Source organism: Empidonax traillii, unplaced genomic scaffold, assembly GCF_003031625.1.
Source record: "Empidonax traillii isolate 1590-97213 ecotype Southwest subspecies unplaced genomic scaffold, ASM303162v1 scaffold191:size1449129, whole genome shotgun sequence".
In the NCBI taxonomy this organism is placed as follows: domain Eukaryota; kingdom Metazoa; phylum Chordata; class Aves; order Passeriformes; family Tyrannidae; genus Empidonax; species Empidonax traillii.
Window position 1 is genome coordinate 977860 of NW_020955384.1, and position 18533 is coordinate 996392.

The 18533-nt window shown below is 44.3% G+C and overlaps 1 protein-coding gene across 1 annotated transcript in view; it reads right to left on the minus strand.

Annotated features, from left to right (window-relative positions):
- SYN3 (synapsin III) overlaps positions 1-18533 on the minus strand; it is a 196323-nt gene that overhangs the window by 15168 nt on the left and 162622 nt on the right. The window contains exons 9-11 of the mRNA XM_027886661.1: positions 12313-12455; positions 6967-7041; positions 3884-3986 (exon numbers count right to left, since the gene is read on the minus strand). Of these exons, the coding sequence (XP_027742462.1) occupies positions 3884-3986; positions 6967-7041; positions 12313-12455 (321 nt within the window). The remainder of the gene's footprint in view (positions 1-3883; positions 3987-6966; positions 7042-12312; positions 12456-18533) is intronic.

Genomic DNA, 18533 nt, shown 5'->3' on the forward strand with positions numbered 1-18533 from the left:
GGTGCTCCAGCCCTCAGATCATCTTGACAGCTCTCCTTTGGATCTGCTCCAACAGGTCCATTTCTTTTTGTGTCGAGGCCCCCAGAACTGATTTCCCCATCTTAGGGACTGCTCTTCCCCATTTCTGTGGCTAAAGTGCCTGGAGAGCAAGGGAAGATGGTACTTTATAAATGAAAGGCACCAGGGGGAATGAACTGGTCCCACATGAACCAGTGAAGGTGCACCAGGCATGACAGTATCTGCTGTCCTGCAGTGTAGTTCTAGCAGGGGAATACGAGATGTGGGAGACAGAATATTGAGGAGTGAACAGTCAAATGCACAAGGAAAGGCCTTTGAAAATGGCAGTGGTTTCTTTGGCACATGCTGGTTGCCACTGAACTTGTCATGTTGCCTGTCCTCTGGAAAAGGGGAATTGATCTGGAACTGGGCAGATACAAAAGCTAGTATTGAAATAAATCAAAGGCTGAGAAGAACACCTGAATCACAGACAGACTGCACTCATCTCTTCCTGGGCAATGACAGAACAGCTGGGCAAGACAAGAAGATGTTGGCACATATGGACCCAACCTTTTAGCTGCCCAAGGTCAGTGGCTGCTCCTGATGCAGCTGCTGTTGCCTGATAAGGTGTATGAGGGGTGATGGGAAGTGGTCAGGCAGAGAAGAGACTCAGAAAAACCCCATCCCGCTTCTCTCCCTTTGCCTCTCTGATGCTGAAGCCTGAAGGCTGGGCTTGTTACTCCACTCTCTGATGTGCAAGAGTGGAGTGTTAGGTGATTTCTAGGGAAGGAAGGAAGGAAACTGATGATTAGACATATCAAAAGAAATGATAGGCAGTGCTGAAGGGGTGGACAGGGCTCCTTGCAGGGCAGCAAGGAGCATGACTAGTAACACAGTTTAGTGTATGGTGGGTAGGGCTTAGCTTAAAGAATAAATCACATGGACCATTTCACTTGCCCTCTACTTATTTCATATTTTTCAGCACAGCAGAGATGTAGAAATATTAGATTAGATTAGGTTATCCAAAAAATAGGGAGATTATTAAACCATACATGTTGCTGAGCTCTTTTGAGAATCTAGCTGCTAACACTGGTACAGAATTTGCACTGTTTCGATGATCTGGCCTTCTGATCAAGTGCTGGCCTTCTGATCAAGTGCAATTATGCTGAATATTCCCTCAAAGTGACAAAGTTCTTTAGAGCAGAGAAAAAAAGAATTATCAGTGTTTACTAATAAGTCCATAATCTGTTTCAATATGACCCATACAAATGGTACTTAAGTGTGCTAATATTTTGAAGGTCAGTAACGTCACAGATTCTGCTGTTTGCCATGGGAAAAGAAAAGAAGGTGAAGTTCAAGAGAGAGCAAATACCATGAGTGCAAGATTACTCTTGTGCTATGCTGATCGCTCATCTGTCTTAATCTGATTCTGTTTGCAACAAACCACTGTGATGAATCTCAGTTCATAGAACTGCCTGTCACTACCTCTGTGAATCTTTCTTGAAGAACTACTTTGCACTATGAAAATTAAATTAATTACTGCCAGTGATTGCTTTGTGCAAATTCCTTATTTGTTTAGCCCATTTAGGCGTGCTTTCTTGTAAAATGTCACAGCACACTGTTCCTTCTTACCAAGAAAATACAACTGTCACACTGTCAGATAACTTTTTTCTCCCAGTGTCAAAAGAAAAAAGCAAAACAAGGGATCAGTTTCAGACCAAGAAAAGTACTCCGGGAAGTTGGCTGGAGGCAATTAATTACTTGTCAACACGTCCCTCAGATCTGCATAAAGTAGAAAAGGTGCCGGTTTGGCTTTGTTCTGCTCTTTATGTTGCACTATTCTGCTCCTTTCCCAACAGTGTCCATCAGCCTGGCACCTGAATGCCTGTTGGATGTTGATACATCAGGCCCGCTCAATCAGGTTCTCCACTGGGATAATTCTGTATGACCCATCTGAAACTATTGTGTTTCTTCTGATTTGTGTCGCATTAGCTCCATTACTGTTCACCTTGGTCTCAAAGAGAGGAGTATTAGCGTGCATTTCTCTGTGTGCAAGCTGATGATGGCTGTTAGTGTGTGGATGTGCCTTTCACCCGATCAGTCGCACATGGTGGCAGATGTGAAAACCCAGAGGCATACCCAGACGGAGGGATATAATCTTTAAGCTCAGAATTAGCCATGTGTGCACGTACATAGGCTTATGTGCAAGAATAGATGCAGGGATATGAAAACCACATCTCACGTCTGACCATGTATGGACACAGTCCAAATGCCCTTACAGTTGTCTCTAGCGAGACTGCTTTCTTACTCTTCCTTTCCCAGCTACACAGACATAGAGATTTAAAAGGGCACAGCAGGGAAACAGACTGCTCTGAGGGATGCTCCTCTAGGTGCTGATGAATTGCATTCGGGAGCAGACCCATCAGCCCCAGCCCCATCAATTCAGGAAAGACAGAGGCTCAGCAGCATTCAGTTGCTGGCAGCACACTTATATCACATGGCCTTTGACAGGTCACTGCTCCCCTCCCTGGGGAGAGCAGATGCATAATGCAGGAATGCGCAGTCACTGGAGGGCTCATGTGGTTCTCATCAGCATCCCAATCCTCAGCGGGTGGGACTGCTCTCCCATACATAGCTTTCCAGTGTGTCAGCACCCCTGCATGAAGCCATAGGCTGGCTCTGCTCATTTCCCTCAGCTGTTCTGTGTTGGTGGAGTTTACAGCAGGTCAGATGCTGTGCCTCCTTTGGTCTCATACTGACAGAGGCACTTGCTTACTTGCCAGATTTTCTCTACCCCAGAGCATCTCTTCAGTTTCCGCTTTGATTTTCTGGCCAGCTCTTCCGTCTCTGCCCTGTTAAGATAATCTGAGTGTGCTATTTACCCATCTTCCATGTCTGCGTCCTGGCCTGGCAAGGAGCACATTGAACTTCAACTCTCAGAGCCACAGTCTGCCCAGATCTGAACACAAAATTTTGCAGTACACACTGGCCATGGTAACTTGGTGGTGCTTTGTCTTAATGGCCTGGTATTGTAATGAATGCCATCTGGGCAAAAGAGTTTAGAAAATACACCAATTGTGGTGTTTTTTTTTTTTTTCTTTTTAAATCAGGTTGCTCCTGTTGCTTATGGAATTTTTGCTACACTCTCACCATTTATTTTCCTCTTTCAAATTAGATGCAGCTAGGATTTTTGTTAGTAGGTTCCCTTTAAAGTGATTGAAGGAGACAGGTTCATTTAGAGAGAAACTGAGATTTTTAATGGACTAAATCACCTGCTGGACCTCTGTCTGGGTAATGGGGGTAGGTTAACTTGCCCACTACTATAACATCATCTCGTGCTTATATTCAGGTTGGGCTGAATATGAGAGTCTTTGTTGATGATGCTGTTGATCCCTACCAGCAGCTATGAGAAGGGTACTGGCTTTGTGAGTGCTTAGCTGGGAACTTGGGTAATGGTGCACTGAGATGCACCAAAGTTTGGGTGCTGCCAGCAACACTCGCAGACTGTTATGTGCTTGATAAGAAGGCAGCTTCACATCTGCACCCATGCAGATAAGCTTCTGCTCTCTGGGGATTTATCAGGCTGGAAGGCTGGGGTGGCCAAGCACTCTGAGGCTCTCCGTTTTCTTTCACAGTCCACACTGAGAAATGAAGGCACTTCAGCCCTAACACCTTGCTGCACATCTGCCAGTCTGGCTGGGACTATTAATCAGTTTCTTACACATCCGTGGGCCACAGCTTGAGGGTACAGGTCGGCACAGAGGCACAGAGACTGCAGGGCAGTGTAGGGGTAAGCAAGCACGTTGGTGGGTGTGAATTCCAATGCAGCATGTTTGCTGATACACTTCCCGAAGCAGACTTGCACTCAGGTTCCCCATGCTCTCACCTCAATGATGTAGTCTTTTCCGTCTTTGCTGTGGACAGCTTTGACTGCGCAGATGTCAAGACCTCCAAACATTTCCGCACAGGCATCTGCCCAGAGTCTGTACCTGCAGAAAGCACAGAAGCATGGCCTAGGATTACTTGTCATTGGGCACTCCACCAAATACAGCCACCCACCCTGCTGCCCATAGCAACACAAAGAGATTTGGGAGCCCTTATTACAGGGCATCCTTCTTATACTTTGCTGGGTCATTGCCTCCCTCTCTTGCACAGAAGATGGTGCAAAAAAAAAAAATCTTGCCTAAAGTTTCCCTTCATTTTATATTGATTCAATTCTGCCCTCAAAGCCACCTTAAAATGTTTCTTTCCCTCCTTAGTGCTTACATCGGATCTCCAGTTGGTTGTCATTCAGCCAAGCTATAAATATTTAGCTCATTTAGTCTCCCAGTAGTGTTGGTCCCTCAGCGTTTGTATTGGCTTTGCCTGAAAGCCTCCATTATGCAGGCAGCTTTCTCCTGATAAGATGTCCTGCACACTGGGACTGGAATAGGATTGGAAAGTGAGTGCTGAATTTAGCTAGTAGCCATCCCCTCCCTGATCTGTAAGCCAGTGGCTCCTGCGTTTTACAATTTACTTTCAGTTTTATCTTTTTACAATCTCCTGCCTCTCTTCTATCCCCTGGGTGTTGCTCCTAGTCAGGTGGTCTCATCACATGGACCAGGCACTCTTTTGTTAGAGGGAGAGCTAAAGGCTGAAGTCCTTTTCTTTAGCCATCTCAGGATGGGAAAGTGAGTTGGTGCCCCCTTACCTATCCTGGTGTCAGAAGAGAAGAGGGAATGACAAGAGGCGTATTACAGGGGGACTGCATCCCCCCACTGTGGAAATGAGGAGGGAATGAGGCAGCCTGGTCTTATTTCCTGTGCAGCTGTGCTGCAGTCCTGGCCATTTAAATAAAAATAATCATCTCGGAACAGCAGATCTGTAAGCAGGACTATGACAAGATGCAGAGAGGGGAGGGAAGGCCACAGTCTCATGAAAACACTGACATTTTGCAGACCCTACAGGGACTGGGGAAAGAGCCGTTCTGGCCAAAGAACAAGTTTACGTCCTTGAAGCCAGCCAGAGTCCCCATAGCTTGACAATATAATGATCAACTTGTGTGAACACAATGTCTCTGGGAAGAAGCAAGATTATGACTTATATGACTACCGGTGCTCTTTTATCCCTAATGAGGAGACCAAGTACGTTCACCCCAGACCTCCAAGGAAGACAGTGCCTGAGGGGGAGTCAGAAATGTAAGGAGTAGGAGAACTAGGGACCCTGTGAGCCAGGTAGGAGGCAATGCTGTGGACCCACGTGAAGGGGCACCATTGTGGGCACCACCTCTGTTCCTGAGGGACATCTCTAGGTGTCTGGGCTCAGCAGCCAAGTTTAGGTAATTGTTTCTCATGCCAGAGACCTTGATAGCTGCATGTCTTTAACATTTTCTGGCCTTAGGTGAGCACTGGGAAGCACCAGGGCTGCTGAGGTGTGATAGTAGTGCTATGGGGAAGAAGAGTGTATTTATGCACATGCACTAGGGGTTCCATTTTCAGAGGATCTACTGCCATTTTTGTGTTATTTGAGCTTGTAGATCCACTGGATTACTGTTCACTACAGTAGCTACTTCAAGTTGCTCCTACTCATCAGAGCATTTCAGCACACTCTTGCCCTGTTGCATTCACTGATGACTCACAGATTTCAACGGGATTTGTTGCATTTATGGCTGGATAAGGCTAGAGTAGTAAACTGTGGTACTACATCTATAAAATGAACCTTCAAAATGCAATGTGAGAGGTTGGCAGGAATCTGGGTTTTAGTCTTACAGCACTGCAATAAGGTAATGTCTGCCCTTCTCTCTATCTTCAGCTGTGTTATAAATAACCAGTATGCATCGTAATGTCCAGATCCCACAGTACTATTAGGGTCTCGTCAAGTCACCTTCAGTGTCTGATCTGGGGCTTGGCTTGGCTTCCCTGTTTCACACAGCTAAAAGTGCAGAAGGGACCTCAGATGATCACCACCACAACTCTCATACCCTGAAGAGGAGACATTTCTTTAATCTGCTCTGAAAGAATACAGAGATTCCCCATCTAAATAGGCAATTGTTGCATGTTTTTCTCATTGGTTGATTATGTTTTCTCTGAATGTTCCTTTTATTGTCCTTTGGACTCTCTCCAGCTCCTTGCTATTTTTCTTCAAATCCGGTGCCCAAACATGGACAGAGTTAGAATTAACCATGATCCTGACAAATTGGAAGTGTAATCTGAAAAAATCTTAGATTCACGAGAGGTGAGTGCCTACATGTCATCTATGGAGTCTATAAATTCGTGAATAATCTACTTAAATAGGATGGAGAATAAGTGACGAGAACAAGTGACTTGATGGCAGTTCTGCAGAATAGGGCTGGGAGTTACAGTAAAGCATGTTATCATGAGTCTACAGTGTCATGGAGTTGCAGTGTTAGCAAATATCACAGTGATTTGAAGATATGGAAGTACCATCTGCAAATTTTAGTCTGTAAGATGCATAAGGGAATTCCCTCAGCTCTGTTCAGCTAAAACAGCGTCCACTTCTGGGAGACTACAGCAAAAAAGTGTTTCCAGTGCTTCAGCTGACAGTTTTTTTCCTCTGTTAAGCAGAAGAAAAACACTTTTCTGAGTCTGCCTCTCATTAGTAATGTATTTAGAATAACTTCTTGTTACTTCTTGTTTTGTGCTTTGACCTTTCTGATTTTATCCTACATGTTTGTGCTGGTGTGCTTGACCTCAGCATGCTGGGCTTGTTTCCTGTGGCTACATTCACCAGAGATCTAATGATTTAGCAATGTTGGTTTCTAGCTGTACTTTCAGTCTGTTCTTCAAAATAGGACAGTTTGCCTTTGTGTCCTTAGTATTTTTTAAGGAAACACTCAGTCTTTTAAACTCCTTTATCCAGCCTCCCAGGAGACCTCGCTTACCAGTTCTCTCAATTAACCAAAGCCTCAAATACAATTCCTCCCTTCTAACCCAAGTACAGCTAACACTGTCTTGAAACCCTCTTCCTTACCTCTCTGTCATTGCAATCTGTTCTAGCATCGCAGAACCTGTGTTTGCCTTCCAGTTTCCAGAGATGGACGTCCTCCTAGGAAAACAAACCAAAAACAACCTGAACATGAAAATAGACTCCTGCCCCATCCTCACACATACTGTAGTCCTCATTCTTGACTCTGTGCTTGGACAGGAGGGGATGAGGTGAGGTTCTTCCTCCCAGAAGCCTTTCCAAATCCTTCCTGAACAACACTCAATACAGGATATGTTGTTCAGACTCATGAAAAGCTGAATGAGGAGTTAGAGAGGGAAACCTCCAAGGAATCCTGAGCACACATCACGCTCTGTGAGTACTTTCTTTCTTTATAAATCATACCTAGGGAGAGCTGAAATGTGTGTAGAAGATCTCTGGGATAATCACCCTTGTGTTCTGCAATGGGTAGTAGCATTCTCTGTCCATGGAAGAACAACTCTCAAGGCAAATATTTGCCCGAGCAGCTTCCCAAATGCCAGCTCTGACATTCTATGTCTACCTAAATTTGATTTCAATTGTACTGATGTAATAGAATATATGATCATGCTGTCTTTTCACTGACTTTTCACTGACCTGTTTGTGGCTCACTGTGTTTGGACTTAGAGAATTTCTACTTGTAAAACTGATGGAGTTTCATTGGTTGCAGCTAATGGCTGATTTCCAAAAAGGTACTGTTTCTGGCAGGTCCTGGGTTTCACCGTCATCCACTGGGGTGAAAATTTTCCTTTTCTTGACCTTAGGCCCAAGACAGACCTTGAACATCCTGCTGTGACAATGCTGTACGGATAACCTTCCACAGGGTACAAACTAGGACAAGTCAACAAGCTGACAGGATACATCCAGGGAGCACCTCCATGCAAAAGAAGATTTAGGCAGAGATTTAAGATGAGATGTGATGCAACAATTCAGTGTGAGATTGTGGGAGCCCTGGCTTCCGATTCTCTCACCTTTTCAACATGATGTGCAAAAGAGACTCTGAACTTGTAAAACCATGTTCAGCAGTGGGAATACTGATGTCCCCATAGACTATAAACTTGGATCATTAAAGCCAATTACCTAAGATTCCCCTTTACTCTTGTGAGAGACACCCTGGAGTGCTTTTTTCCCATTTCTCTTCTAAAGTGGTATGTATAGTTGCTGTGAAATTTAAATTTGAAGGAGTGGAGGGGCTGGCAAAGGAGCTTTTACTGTGCTGATTACTGTGTTGAATAACTATGTGTTTCCATACCTCTTACCCCTTGTTGCCTTGTTGCCTTCACTCAACATCCATTTTGCTGTCCTACTTTCTAAGCAAAAAAATGGATTTCTCCTCAAGCTTTGACTGTTACGAGCCCTTTGATGGCCTGTAAGGTCAGTGTTCAACCTTCAGACTCTCTTTGTCTTTTGACATGGGATTCTTAGGATTATGTTTTTCAGCTCTGCAATAGGAAGGACCACTCTTTGCTAACATTTATTTTTAACTGAAAATTGCCCTGCAGTAGCAGATGGCATTCAGAATCCCATTAGTACTGATGGGAATTCCTGGAGTCTGATTAGCAACAAGATGATTTGGCATCAGTTTTTTAGAAAATGTGCCTGGGATACCAAAGGTAAGCAGCTGTGTTGTTCCTAAGAAAATGAAACCACAGCTAGACGGTTTTACAAGGAAATTTGACATGGAAAAACTCCCAAAATAAGAACGCTGCTCTAGCCATTGGGTTCATTTGTTTGATTAGTTTATGCCTACTAATCCGCAGTCAATATTGGGTATAAGACATAAAATATACCTCTCTGCTGTATTGCTAACTTTCCTGTTAGGGAACTTTGCTGTTTTGAAACTGAAAAGTTTTATTTGAAGCCCACTGGGTTAGTCACCAAATTCCTACACCAGAGCTTCTGTCAAGATCATTCCTTTCCAAGCATGTCTGAGCAGTTCAGGTGTCAACTGTGCCCCCAAGCTGATAGAACCACAGAATATTCTGAGTCGGAAAGGACCCACAAGGATCACTGAGTCTAGCTCTTAGCCCTGTACAGAATCATCCCGAAGAATCACACCATGTGCCTGAGAGCACTGTCCAAAGGCTTCTTGAACTCTGCCAGGCTTTGTCCTGTGACCACTTCCCTGGTGAGCCTGTTCCAGTGCCCAACCATCCTGTGGGTTAAGAGCTTTTTTCTAATATCCAACCTAAACCTCCCCTGAAACAACTTCAGACCATTCCCTTGGGTCCTGTCACTGGTCACCACGGAGAAGAGATCAGTGCCTGCCCCTCCAGTTCCTCTCATGAGGAAGTTGTAGACTGCAATGAAGTTTCCTCTCAGTCTCCTCCAGGCTGAACAGACCAAGTGACCTCAGCTGCTCCTCATATGGCTTATTTTGTATTTCCCTTTTTGTATTGTATGAAATGAAAAAGGAGACTGAAGACAAAAATCCTTCCTTAAGAATGTCCTTCTTCAAACCCCATTTTTCTCAGGGAATGAAAGTCAAAGCTCTTCCAACCATCCTAAACATCAGGGGGTCACACAGTGTGTGGTATCTTAAAGGAAAGGACTCTAGGCTCTTAGAGATCTATTGATCAAACAGATTTGTGACCAAGACACCTTCAGCATTGTTTAGGATAACTGGATAAACTAGCATATCAAGAGCTGTCGGTGTCCTATATTCACCATTTCTAACCCGGACCTTTTCATTCTATAACTAGCTCTAGTTTAGACACAGTTGATGTGGTATGTGCTGCAGAGCACACTGAACTGAATTGGAGGTGACAAGGTCAGAAGCCACATTCATGAAACTAGAAAGGAAGGGTGTTACCCTTTTACTAAGAGCTGGTGGCGAGATTATCCCATGCCTGCAAGTCAGCAGCTGCTGGCTTAATTCGAAGTGAACAACATTTCGTGAGTGTTAACTGGAAATGACCCCCTGTTTGTCCCCAGTTCGGGTGAGAGTGGAAGCATAGTTTCTGCCCCAGTTTTCCCCTCAGCATGAGCCATATTCATGTTTTCTCTTCCCCCATATTATGATGGCAGTCAAATACATTTGGTGGAATTTTAGACATGTATCACATGCTGCTTATCTGCTGTTTTGAGACTGGCCGAAGGCATGGGCTAAGTAGGTGTTTGTTAGCAGTGTAAATCTGGAGTCACTACACTGAAATCAATGGGAAACTGAACTGAAGCCTTGGGTCATGGGCTGGAAGGAAGTGCATTGGACATCTGGGGCAGGGAGGAATGCATGAGTCACCCTGCAGCATCCTCCCTCTGGCAGATGCTTGTTGCAAAAGTAAACATATTCTGGAGAATTTCAGTACAGTCTTTCCTCAGAAGGAAAGGGGCTTTTAAAGTCTATATGTGTGGGTGAAGGTATCAAAATACTGGATAGATTCCATGGCTCACAGATCAAAGGAAGTAACTTAGCATGACGCTACTGCAGATGCTGGAATTGCCTTTAAGACTGAGGTTTGTTAGCATGACTAATGATTTTGAGTCTTCTATTTGGGACACCAGTGAGAGCTCTGGTATTTTGGGTGCTTTCACCTCTGTCCTTGGACATAGTATGGACTTATTTATACCATAGAAACAACCTTCTATTTTGTCTGATGCTGGGACAGAAGGAACAGTCCCTGATGGGACTGACCGTACCCCTCTCCCAAACTCACATCCATAAATGGTTATCTCAATATAAGTCAACCTTCTGGGTTAACTAGTCACTGGGTGAATTTTGCTGTTTTCTTTCTTTGCTAACAAACTTCATTTCTCATTAAGGTGTTTACTGTTCATGACTGTTTTCATATGAAAACATTTTTCCTTTAGCAAACAATTGTTTGCGCAGCTATACTCCCAAGTGGGATTAGCTCTTAGTGTGACTGCTTTCTTTCCTCAGTCATCTGGTATTATTTCTGATCCCTGTATGGATGAGTGCATGGTGAGTGAATAATAAGTGAGGAGAGAATATGGTCAGGCTAACTGGGCCTTTGTTTCGGTTAGAGGCAGTTGGGGAGCAGGCTCTGGAGCCAAGGCTGGGTGTGTTGGCAGGCATAGGGAATTTTAATTGACATTTTAAGCCTTCTTTCCTTTGGCCAATTTGAACTGGACTCCCTGAGATGTTAATGTAATATTAGGCAACTGTTCTATTGTTGACCTGATCAGATTAAAAATAAATTTTCTTTCATTGAGATCACATGAAGTAGGCGAGTGTCCCACAGGTCCTTCCCATGAGGAATGTGACTCAGTCATTATCTAGTTTTCTTAAATACCACTGTGCTAGGAATCCAACTGGGAATCTTAGGCAGTTACAGCTGAAAAATATGTGATTGTGTACATTTGATGATCTTGTTTAACCACATTTCAGCAGAACTATGGCCTGGAGGTTTGTAAACATGGACCCAAAACTCACAGCGTTGTGGGTGTTAGGTAGCGTATGCAATTTTTCTGGCAACCTGAAGAGCGTATTGCTGGAGATGACTACTTGTCCAGAATTTTGTGGCTGGATAAGGAGCTTCTGGAGAAGCTGTACTATGTGGCTTTTCTCATCTACTGGTTTGCAGTAAGAAGAAACAGGTGTCTTACTGACTCACGCGGTTGCATCTCTAATTCATCTTGGCGACTACTGAAGTTTGACTGAATGCTTGCTAATACTTTTAAACATGCCAGCATTGAGGATTGCCTTCCTGCCACCCACCTCACCACCCCACAGGGCAGGGAGGAGCTTTGGGGCACCCACAGAAATGTCTCACCTCCTTCCCTTCCTTGTCATGCCTCAAGGAGCACGCATGCAGCACTCCCACATAAACCCACATGCTGGCCCGTCTGTGGCCGTTTGTACCCAGTACTGTGAGCTCCTCAAGTCCTCATGTGATTGCAGGACTGTGGTGTCCAGCTGGGCAGCAGGTGGGGTGTTGCTATGGGCTGGAGGATGGGGTGTTGCTATGGGTTGGACACTGTAGGACTCCATGAGTTGCAGCTGGCTCAATCTTTTTTATTCCCTCCCCTCCAGGTGTGAAGGAGGTGGGTTCAGGTCCAACGGGAGGGTACTTGGAGCTGGAGGATACTGCTTGGAAAGAGGAGCCCTTCAACAACAGGATGGAGAAGTAATGGCAGAGCATAGTCATTATAGTGGGAACTAACTGAATCTTAGAAACAGGTGGACAGAGATTTACATTCCAGATACAATGAGCTGATGGTGAGTAATGGAGAAGATGATGGGGGGATGAGGGATCTGGGTTCAGAGGTGGGAAGAGAACAGTAGGGCTATTCTTCGAAGAAATTAACTCAGCTTCCTACTGCCCAGACACCGACTCAGTCACAGCCACAGCACTGTCTCCTTCCCGTCTCGCTCTGGCAGAGCCAAACACTCACATGTAAGCCTTGTAGTTGGTGCCAATTTTCTGAATTCGGATGTCATACTTGGAGTCAATGAATGGCTCGGTGGTAGCATAGGTGTTTGCCATGGCTACTATGCTGGCCATGTCCCGGAAGTCGTGCTGGTTCTCAACTTTGACCTTGATTATCAAAATCCAGTGAAAAAGAGACAAGAGCAAAAAGAACAGGAATACTTTGTGAGCCGAAGTCATCTCTACACCTGAATAGTACAATGTCAGCTTAACCCCACACAGGCAGAGCTGAGGACAGAGCAGGGACTCTGTGATTTAAAGAGAGACCAATCTCCCCAGACCAATCAAACCCAGAGCAAATCAATTCCATTCTCCTTCCTCATGCACCAGCCCTGGTAAACGTGGCATCAGAGAGGCAGCTGGAGCTTAACCCAAATGGCTCTTGCTAATGCGCATTGCTTCTATGATGCTTCAGAAAAATATTTGATCTCTTAAGGGGCATTACTTCATTCAGATGTTGGAACTGCTATTTCTCTTGTTGGGATGGGTGAAAATGGAGTATTTTGGGTGGTCAGGAAATAGAAATCAATGCCAGAAAATCAACATGAGAGCTGGTTGTCTGCCACCCCTAGGCACCAGGTCCCTGGCATTTCACATTATCCCCCTCCAGCCTTTTTTGAGAAGTGGTGCAGGTCTCCCAACAAGCTCTGAAGGAAAAGGATGTCTCTGGGGGAGCTTGTGATTCTGGGCAAGATTTGTGTGTGTGAGGCCATGGGCATTTGTGTGGGACAGCTGGTTGGATGTTAGACTTGATTCAGACTTGGAAATGAGAGATTAGTTGCCTGTGAGCTGGAGTTTTCTGAGAACATGGCATTTCACAGATCTGTATTTAGTTATGAGAAATGCTCTGTATCTTACCCCAAAAATTAACAAACAAACAAACAAACAAACAAAAAAGAAGGAGGAAGGATCAAAACAGTAGAAATTCTAATTATATGATCAAATATCTACAACAGCTCATTGATTTGGGAAAGCAAAACTGAACAAGTAGGTCACAAAAATGTAATGGATAACTACACCTCACTCACATCTTTAATACTGGACTTTAGTGTGTTGGTAAAAATTTGTTTGGTGCATCAGCAAAACGTATGCAAGTTCTTGTTCCTCAGGGCTGGACAGATGCAGGAAGGATGGAATAATTTGTGGAAAAAGACCAAGACTGTGTAAAAAAGGGTGAGCAAGTGATTGACTTTCTTTCCATTATTACCTATATTTTGTATTTTGGTGATGGTTTGAGATCACAGCTGGGGACTGCAACCCTGTTTTGCTACGTGTCCATTCACTCATGACAATTGATCAGTCTCTGCCCCAGAAGAGTTTCCCAGTTGTGTCAGTGTGTGTTAAAGGAGTGTGATGCCAGACTGTGGGGAGCCAGCTCAAGGAAACACGTGCAATGGTATTTGGTGTTTCTTCGCAAAGAACAAACAAGTGATTTTACATATCTGCCTTCAACCATGAGAGGGCAGGAGCCATCTTCACTAGAGAACAGAGGACAAGCCTGTTGCTAACCTGTTTTACTCTGTTTAGAAAGTTTTGTGTAAATGCCAGCTTACACATAGGCCAAAGGTTCAGCCACATCCTGGTGCAGAAAAGCTCTTAGAAACTGAACAGTTTTGGGGAAGGTGAAAGGTGCAACTCATTTTACCCACGACCACTTCTAGATGTCTGAATAAAGAAAAAGTCTTTGCTTCTCCTTATGCTGACTGCGAATACCCCCAGTCCTCCTCCCTCTTGCTGTGGTGAGGGCTGTGCTCTCACTATTCAGGAACTACTTAGGAAAGGAGCAGAGGAAGATGACAGTCATCTGTGGGGTGGGAGGGTACCAAAAGAAGAAAACAAACAAACAAACATAAAGGGGATATGTAAAGGCAACCATTACAAGGCATCCAGAAGGAGCAGCCTTGCTCTAGGCTGTGTTGCCTTCTCTGTCTGTGTGGGGATGTCGGTGGTGTGGCGGGGCAGGATGAGGTGGTAGGAATGCCCCAGAGGCAGTGGGAAGAAGGGAGAGGGAACCCACAGCCTGGGCCTGCAAAATACCAGGGGGGAACAATGCAGGCTGTGTTGCAGCTGGGTATTTTTGTAGCACAGATAAGAGCTGCCCTGGGCTGAATGACATCAAGCAAGAGTCCCACCCAGATGAGATGATTGCAGGAGGGACTGCATGGGCAGGAGGCACTGACACGGTGTTACAACATATTCTCCCAGACCCTTTTGGCAATGAGAAAATACAAAAGCCATTATATAATGACCTACTTGGAACAAGGACACTTGTGGGATCTAAAACAAAGTGTTGGGCTTGTGCAACAGATGTCTTTGAGCCTCATCTGAAATGTTTGCATCCTCAGCCCAGGAACGTTTTTCCCAGAGGCAGAGGAAGGGATGCAACTTCCCTCTCCAAATTAGAATTAGGTGATATTTTTATTGCTAGAAAGGAGCTTGTCTTGGTAAATGGATTTTTTTCCTCAAAAACACAGCACTAAAGAAAGGAAGGGTTCATTTCTTCTTGCTCTCCATCATGCCTTCCATACGGCGAGAGAGGAAAAGCACTTGAAAGTGTTTTCTCCGATGGGCCCGAGGATTTTTGGCTTGATTAACAAAGAGGGGGGGGGACTCACCAAGGACACAAAGTAAGAAATTAAAAACAAAGAAGAAAACTCCCACAGTGCTATACCACTGCGCAGTTCTCAGGAAACAGCTCTGACATCTTCCCTGGCCCGTACCAGAGCACTTCCCATGGACTTTTCAGAGAAAGAAACTCACAGAGATCCCCTTTTAGGAGATACAGACTTATTTCCCACCAGGCATCAAAATAATCGCCACACCAAAGCTGAAATCTGAGCCACCATTTGTTAATTGTTAGAGCCAGCCAAATTTGACAAAATAACAGCCGTGTCCTGGGTTAACGCTGGTTTAGTTTACGGTTATTACTTCATAAACAGGAAGCTCTCAAGTTACAGTCAAATTAGATTTATTTTCCTGCCTTATCTATCAAGTCCACCATTTTATTAGCTTTCTACTTTTAAATTTTGTATAATTCATTTCCTCCTGCCTTGTAACCATTTTAGATGTCAATAAAATATCCATTCTCCTAACAGGAGAAAAAACCCCAGACATAACCAAAGCCAGTGTGTACGCAGTGTGACACCAGAGGGCATTGTTTAAGAAGAGGCTATTAAAAATTATTCCAGAGCAAAGTTACCAATTTTCCTAATAAGAGACAAATCTGTCTTCAAAAATGGCAGGTTGGCCAATACATGAAACTGATAAAAGAAGTTGTAAAGAGATCAACAGGAAGGCATTTCTCTCTCTCTCTCTTTTACTTTGCAATCTTCTTAGGATAAATGCTATATCCCATTAGTTGCATAGAGGAGTGCAAACAGCAAGTGCAAACACAGCCCCTGCCCTGGCAGCCTGTTTGCTTAGCTGTGCTGGCTGTTTGAGCAGCAATAGACTCATTCTGGAGCCATAAGTTGCTGTTTGCTATAGTGTTTTAGTGACCTGTTGGGAAGAGTTTGAGCCAGTGTGTTGACAAATGCCTTTTCTGAGTAAGAAAGCTCCCTGGGATAGTTCCTGCTTCCCTTCTGGCTCTCTTGTCTAACCCAGGCACAGGCCAAACCCTAGCATGTTCCCTGTTGCTGCATTGCAAAGGGGACTCTGGCTGGATCAGTGGGGACAAGCTCACACAGATGTGATCATCCCTTTGTCCTGTGGTGGTATCTTGGAAGCTGATATTACATGACCTGCTGGCGCCTGTTCCCATCCTCAGCCTGCCCAAGAAACACAGACCTTTCTGCCCTTGGCTGGAGAGCAGTCCAAGCCCAGGTCAGGCAGAAACATCAGACCTTCTTTAGAGGCCTTCCTGTAAGGCAGGATTTCGTTTGGGGTAAAACCCCACCACGGATATTTGCTGGACTGTCTGAGCCATACCTGAGATCTGAGTGAGCACAGGTTCCTTCAGGGAGGGATCTGGGTAGAAACTTCTGCTGCCTCTGTCTCAAGGTCCCCTCATCTACTGCATCTTGTACATCCCAGATGTTCCCAGATGCCAGGGTCCCAGGGGTACAGCACTCCTCTCTCATATTTAGCCTAGGCACTGCAAGGTATTCCTTCACAGTCCCCTTTTGTTTTCATTAGTTATGTGGCCATGTGAAAAAATAGTCAGTCAGCCAAAGTGCCATAGTTATCTTAAGCACTAAGATCTGCTAGGGCTGCCCTAGCCTTGTCTCTCTGAGCATCATCCAGTGTTAACTCTGCCTTGCAGGTTGAACATATACTACTTTGGAGATGACTGACTTTCAGAAGCACTTTGTGTGTCCAAGCTGGGGTTAGAGAGAGGTTCAGCTGGAAGGTTAAGTATTCGAGGCTGAGCTTGGCAATGTGGTGTTTAACTGAGCCTTGGCTGGCTTGTGAAATGCACTGAGTGTTTAGCTTCAGAGGAACTGGTTTTTCTGAGTCTCTCCTTTACCCCAAATTATACCCCCCTTCTCAGAAAATACCCAATCCAACTGACACAGAATCAGTTTAAGCCTAATTTTAACCCACCTCAAAATTATAAAGACACTGTGGAGTCTGCATTTCCTTATTATCCTCAAACTGAAATTCCCCCACACATTAAAGATGATGCCTTTAATACATGAAATCTTCCTAATACAAACGCCAGGTCTAGGCAGCTTTGGGCCCCAGTGCCCTGGATCAGTCACTGTTTTCTGTGTCCAGCAAAAGCTTTCAGACTGATGTGCAAGAAATGGGGATGTTTTTGCTATTTTCAAGACACTTGGAACCTCCTCACTTGTGAGTCAGTGGGAACGCAGTGATTGGGCTGCTCTGTTGTGAATGAATGTTACATGTCAAGTCATTATTTGTCCTCTGTAAAAGAAAATATTTGTTCCTTGACAAACCGAGGCAGCCCTTTCCCCTTCCTTTCCTCTTTAGCACACTGGATTTTCAAAGCTCTCACTTTTGGAACATTCTATTTCCAGTCCCGAGAGAGACAAGGTGACGAGCTGTCCTTCCTGATAAAAACCTTGCAGTATTTTTACATTACAGAGTGGCTCTGTTTAGTTTGTGCTATATTTATACCATGGAAAAAAAAGAAGCAGAGAAGTCTTTCCCATCCAGTAAGAGAGAAAATAACTCTGACCATATTATTATGAACAACAAGTTTTTATTCTACAATGTAATAAATTCATCTGAGCCAGGATTTGTACTGGGAAGGTATTTTCATAATTATGGGGCAGGATGGGACAGAAGGTGACTCTTAAACTGACCTAATTAGAGATGTCTAAAAATAAAGAAGTCTAGCAAAAAAAAAAAAAAAAAAAAAAAAAAAATTAAATTAATATAAATATATATAAAGTCACATGAACAGATACTGTTTTTCCTCTCTTTGCAGATCTGGCAGTTGTTTTCTTCTCATGATCTGATCAGGAAGAGGTGAAGGGGCCCTTTGAGTGCATTTGCAGTGCTGGGCTCTGTTCCTAGGGCACTCTAGGGTCACGTTAGCACACAAATGGCAGATACTAACACACTCAGAGCTTTATTCTTTTCCATGGGTCCAGAGGTCCGGAGTCAGGAAGAAGTGTTATTCCTTTTTCACTGCAGTGCTCGCCCTATTCAGCAGAGACCTCCAATCACTTATGGGGTGGGTATGCTCAAATGGCTCAAATGCTTAAAAATGCCTTGACCTCTACGGAACTGCTGGGTAAGCAACAGTTCTGTTATGCACAAGGAAAGACTTCGCCTCTCAGTGTCCATCCATGGTGTCCCTGGAAGATTGCTTGAGTACTGTTGATCCCATGAATCTGAGCAACTTGAGTACAAAATGAGAAAGGTCCTTCTATGCTGACTCCATTGTAAACTGTTGTCTAAGCAGTATTTCTACAGATATTTTATGTGTATTGATACTGGATAGGACCAGCAACACAGAGAGCACTTGTTATGATCTTCCAGTGCCACTGAAATATGTAGTGACCCCAGATTTTGGAAGGAGGATAGCGATGGTCATGGGAGGGGCTAAGGGGCATATGTTCTGTTTTTAGATTAGAAGATTGTCTGTCTCTGGGTGAAAGCTATTACTGGCGTCTCTGTCCAAGTCAATAGAGAGGCTCTTGTCTCTGCATTTCTCAATGGAAATTTCAAAAGATGCCTTTTATTGCAAATTTGTTTTCTTCATCTCCACAGGCACCT